This window comes from Sinocyclocheilus rhinocerous, unplaced genomic scaffold, assembly GCF_001515625.1.
Source record: "Sinocyclocheilus rhinocerous isolate Xijiao unplaced genomic scaffold, SAMN03320098_v1.1 scaffold691, whole genome shotgun sequence".
In the NCBI taxonomy this organism is placed as follows: Eukaryota; Metazoa; Chordata; class Actinopteri; order Cypriniformes; family Cyprinidae; genus Sinocyclocheilus; species Sinocyclocheilus rhinocerous.
The window spans coordinates 137,783-143,239 of record NW_015656606.1 but is presented as its reverse complement, the minus strand read 5'-3'; the positions used below and the strand labels follow the sequence as shown (position 1 = coordinate 143,239).

The 5,457-nt window shown below is 37.2% G+C and overlaps 1 protein-coding gene across 1 annotated transcript in view; it reads left to right on the top strand.

Annotated features, from left to right (window-relative positions):
* The first annotated feature begins 1,349 nt into the window (after positions 1 to 1,349).
* The window catches only part of LOC107720465 (uncharacterized), a 14,767-nt gene continuing 10,659 nt past the window's right edge, over positions 1,350 to 5,457 (top strand). Inside the window, exons 1-2 of the mRNA XM_016528185.1 lie at positions 1,350 to 1,357; positions 2,345 to 4,017. Coding sequence (XP_016383671.1) covers positions 1,350 to 1,357; positions 2,345 to 3,935 — 1,599 coding nt within the window. The 3' untranslated portion in view covers positions 3,936 to 4,017. The remainder of the gene's footprint in view (positions 1,358 to 2,344; positions 4,018 to 5,457) is intronic.

The following is a 5,457-nucleotide window of genomic DNA, read 5'->3' as shown; positions in this document are numbered from 1 at the left end:
GTCACATGACATGAATGTTGTTCACTTCACTGAAAACAGCATAGACCGGTAAAACGAAGATCACGTGACGACAACACGGATTGGTTAATGGACCACAGATGCTGAATTCAGAATTAAAAAAAAAAAAAAAAATGAATTAAAACAGTGAAATGCAAACTCAGAATATGACACAAACCTGCAATAATTAATTATGTTAAATAACACAAATGTATCTAATCCCATTTTATTAACCAATATCTTTGCTGCTGACCTTTGATGATCCAGTTCAACCATACTAATAAGCAAAAATGACTTTTGATAAACTAACAATTGTGCTTCATTGTTTTTTTTTTTATTGCTGAAGAGTGTTTCTTCTCCTGCGTTCTACTGTACAGACGTGATTTTACTTTTGCTTCAGCCTGAGGTTTATTCATTACCGTTTTTGGTGTTAAGGGCTTTTACATTTGCTATAAATATAACTTCTTATATTAAAAACAATCAAGCCCTGCTCATATTTAAAAAGTAACGCAAAAGTAATGCAAAAGTAATGTAACACATTACTTTCCATAAAAAGTAACTAAGTAACGTAATTAGTTACTTTTTTAGGGAGTAACGCAATATTGTAATGCATTACTTTTAAAAGTAACTTTCCCCAACACTGATAGTAATCAATCTTACTTCCATTATGAAAGCCATGGCAAAAACAGTGAGCGTATAGCCTATTAGTATGATATTTCAAATTCAGCCACAGTCTCAAACGCTTAACTATTGACAGTCCTTAGCTGTGACGTCACATGTGACAAAATATAAGTCTATATTTGTGATCTGTATGTACCTTATAAAATATATGTGAGCAATATCACACTCGTAGAAGTGAGATATGGCTGTATATTGGCATGGCTGTGATTCGGCCGTAGGCACGAGGCCGCAGGTAATCACAGCATGCCGATATACAGCCATATCTCACTTCTACGAGTGTGATATTGCATTTATACAACAGTTTGACGGCACGAGTGTGTAAATGAATAGGAAACAACCACGGAGTGTCTTAAAAAACCCTTTTTGTGTGCAGAACGCATCTCAGTCTCCTACACACAATAAAACATAAGTTTGAATGTCCACTGAGGAAAGCGTTATCTTTGTCGTATCGTCAATATCCTTTCATCTGTTAAGAGTGATTTCTGATGACAGCACTGCTCAGTGCATTTGTTAGCTGCGTCGTTGTTGAACGTAAAAATAACTTCCGTTTACAAAAGCGTATTTTTCAATGTAAAAGTCTTTACTGCAGTACTGACTCATAAAAACAGTCTCTTGTCGCCATCTAATTGCGGAACAATGTAACTAAAATCACCATCACGAACACATGCACCATGTCTCGGTAATAAACACTATTATTAAATACTATTATTATTTATATAAAATATTATTTATTGAATAATCATATTTAATAAACAACAACAACAGCCATCATAAAAGTTGCTAGGCATTCCAGTCAACCCTACAAAGGCAGCACAATATACTGTAGGCTATACAGCATTGAATTTACATAAACATGATAAGATTTTGCTAAAACTATTTGCTCTGGAACAAATAATAGTTTGATGAGACCAAAGACTGCCCATTAGATTTACCCAAAACGAATTATATCTCATATTTAACCGCAGAGCCAGCAGTAAATTCCAGAAGATCTGGCCGCGGTAAGGCGCTCTCGGCGGGTGTAATGAGCGCTGAACGGCCGCTGGAACTCACGTCTCCGAATACGTCAAAGCAAATTTTCAAACAGACATTATCTTTATTAACAAACCGCATATTTGACATCCAAGCAAGCACATTCTTGCCTAAAAAACTCTTAAAACTGCATTTCGTGACACAAAACAGTATTATTTTTAAAACTATTGTGGATTTGGGCGTCTGCCATGACACTCGCTGTGAGAAATACGGCAACTTCGGCAAGAGGAGTGAAACTAATGGTGAAGAGGTCGAGGAGCTCTGTTGGACTCTAATATCGCACTCCTATCAGCCAATCAGATTCGAGAACCAGAAAGAACTGTTGTATATATATATATATATATATATAATGAAAAAAAATGCATTGAGAGGGGGGAAAACACTGGAAATGAGCCCTGTTGCAAATACAACTTGGTGGAAACCTCATCATGTAATGGCAGCATAATGTGAGGGGCCTCATCTGTTTAAAATATTGTTTCTAGGGAATTTTCAATTGTTTATGTTCAAAAAGTATAAAATAAATGTTTACACTACCCATAACCTCACTCAAAAGGTCTGTTTTCTGATGGGCATTTAGTCTTAAATTATTGCTACACAAACATTTTGAGAAGTATTTGTCTCCATCTGCATTTTACAGAAAGCCGAAGCTTCCACCACGCAGACCAACTCTGATTCATGAAGGTCCTCCAAAACGATCCCGTCTACATACAGAAAGGAAAGATCTTGATGAGAATGGAAAAGTCAGAAAATGGACATATGGAGAAAAAGACACCAGTAAACCAAACAAAACTGTTCTGCTGGTGGGAGAGACCGGAGTTGGTAAGACGACTCTCATCAACACTATGGTCAACTACTTACTGGGAGTGAAGTTTGATGAAGAAAAGTGGTATGAAATCACAGAAGAAGAAGCCAGAGATCAGTCAGAATCACAAACCTCTGAAATCACCATGTATGAGGTCTTTTCTATGAAAAGTCCCATGTCTCTCACCATCATTGATACTCCAGGCTACGGAGACACTAGAGGACTGGACAAAGATCTGGAAGTTGCTGAGAATTTATCTGCACTGTTTCAAAGAAAAGATGGAGTTTGTGAAGTCGATGCCGTGTGTTTTGTGATTCAGGCATCTAAGAATCGTCTCTCAGACAGACAGCATTACATTATCAGTTCAATTCTGTCTTTGTTTGGAAAAGACATTGTGAACAACATTGTGTTTTTAATCACACACTCTGATGGTCTGCCACCCACAAACGTCATCGGTGCCATTAAAAAAGCTAAAATCCCCTGCAGACGAGACAAAAATGACCAACCTGTTCATTTCTTGTTTAACAACAGACAGACTGAAGGCCGTCACACTAAAGAACGTCACATTCGTGCTCAAAGAGACGCCTGGGAAGACAGTATGGAAGGAATGAAGCAATTTTTTCAGTCTCTGAATGAAATGAAGATAAGAAGTTTAGAGTTGACTTCAGATGTCCTGATGGAGCGCATTCAGTTTGAAGCATCCATTTGCAACTTAACGCTGCGAATTCAAGAGAAGGAGCTAAAGATAGCTGAAAAACGTCAGATCCAGGAGGCAATGATGCAAAACATTGAAAAGATTGAGGAGTGTAAAAACTTCACCATTAAAGTTAAAAAGACAGTTAAACAGAAGGTGCCCATTGAGAGCAAGTCATGGAAGAACAGGAAGGCGACGACCTGCACCGTCTGTGAGGAAAACTGCCATGAGTTTGACTGCTGGTGGGTTTCTGATCCCAGCAAATGTGAAGTCATGAAAAACGGCTACTGCACCGTGTGCACAGGGAAGTGTCATCACAGCAAACACGTCAAAGAAGACAAGAAATATGCTATGAGAATTTCAAACGTCATGATGGAGTTTGACTCCATAAAAAAGGAATATGAAAAAGCCCAAGAAGAGTCCAAAATATATTCATTTTTAATGCAACATCTTGACAAAGATTTGAAGGAGATTGAAGACCAAAAGTTAAATCTTCTCACTGAAGCTTACCAGACCATCAAGCATCTGTCTCAGATCGCATTAAAACCAGACTCTGCCTTCACTCTTCAGCATCTCGACTTCTTCATCCCCAGAGTGAGGGAGGCTGGGAAAGAAGACTGGGTGCGAGAGCTGGAGGAAATGAGGAGAAAAGCTGTAACTGATGAAGCCAATAAAGATGCTCTGAGTTATCTGAAAGCAGGTCTGGCAAAACTGTTTATGACTGGGAAATGATTGAATCCAGTACATTGAACAATGAAAGTAGAAGCCTGCTGCTTACCATGAGAAATCAGTGCTGTTGACTGTCTGTGCACAGGTGTATCTACAGAACTTTTATAAACCATAGGATGCTTTTCCATTCCGTTTACATCATAGAGATTTCAGCTATTTTTTTTTTTTTTGTAATGCGAAGGCCACATAAAAATGTATACTTTTCTTACAACATGAAATTGCACCATCACATTTTGAAACCTCATATTTTTTACTATTATATATTATGAGTATAATATTACAGTTTATATTGTTGTATACTGTGTTACCTTCTTATGGCAATAAAAGAAAAAAATGAAAAAGTTGTCCTTGAATTGGCTCGTTAACTCTCTCAGTGTGCTGCACAAAGTCATGCTAAATGCAAACGGACATGAACAACTACATACTAGAGAATATGAAGATGCTTTATAAAGTAATAGAAGAACCTAATGTATGATCCTGTATTGTTCAGGGGTTGAAGCGGAATAATTATAATTTAGATTACTGTAAACTAATTAAAGGACAGACAGACAGAGAGACAGACTCAGTGGTGTAGGCAGAATGGTATGTTTGGTCGGGACTGGGCAAAAGTGAGCGGGCACTTGTAACTAACGGATGGAGTCGGACTCAATATTCAGGTAATTTCCATCTTCTTTTCTTTGATCCTATTGAAAAATAAACCGTAGAACACAGTGAAAGACACACATAGTAAAACTACCACGTCTCCGTCACCGACAAGAACGTGCCCATTGTCAACATAACAAATGGGTGCCCTAAGCAGAATTGAATTGTTGTGCCCCTCCCCCAAGTATTATGGAAGTAAAAAAAAAAAAAAACACCCATTCTATAGGGGTCAAAATAGAACTTTAATAAAACATAAAAGTAAATACATAAATAAAGTGGCAATTATCTGCACCCCAATATTGTAGGAAATTATAAAACAGTATGCAATAACAACATATTGAGTGTAAATTATAATTTTAATTCAAATAAAAAAATGGATGCCACCTTATTGGAATATAAAGCCCTCCCTACACCTACCTTAACCGATACTTTATTTTCAACTATTTACTTATTTCTAGGGCTGGGTAAAAAATATCGATATCACAATTTTAATCCATTCTCATTTTTACAGAACAATATTGATTCTTAAATCCCAAGAATTGATTAGTCTAGCCTGTGTTCAGTTAATGGACGGAACATTGAAGGGCACCTCCTATCCAATAAATCTTAATAAGCATTGTGCTTTGGTACTTTTAATATGAAACAAAGTCTCAGATTTTAAATTCTGTCCATTGTATTGCAGTATCCAAACAATAAATGCCGTTTTGGCGCTGTTTAATGTGGAGTGACAGATCGACAGTTCAACAGACGCAGCAGCGCATAGCGTACGTGAACTGATCATCTCCTCCACATTAATACCAGCTTCAGCACAAAATAATCATGACTAAAGACCCGAAGGAAAGTTAAAAGAAAGAGTACAACTTTACAATCCGTATCCTGTCTC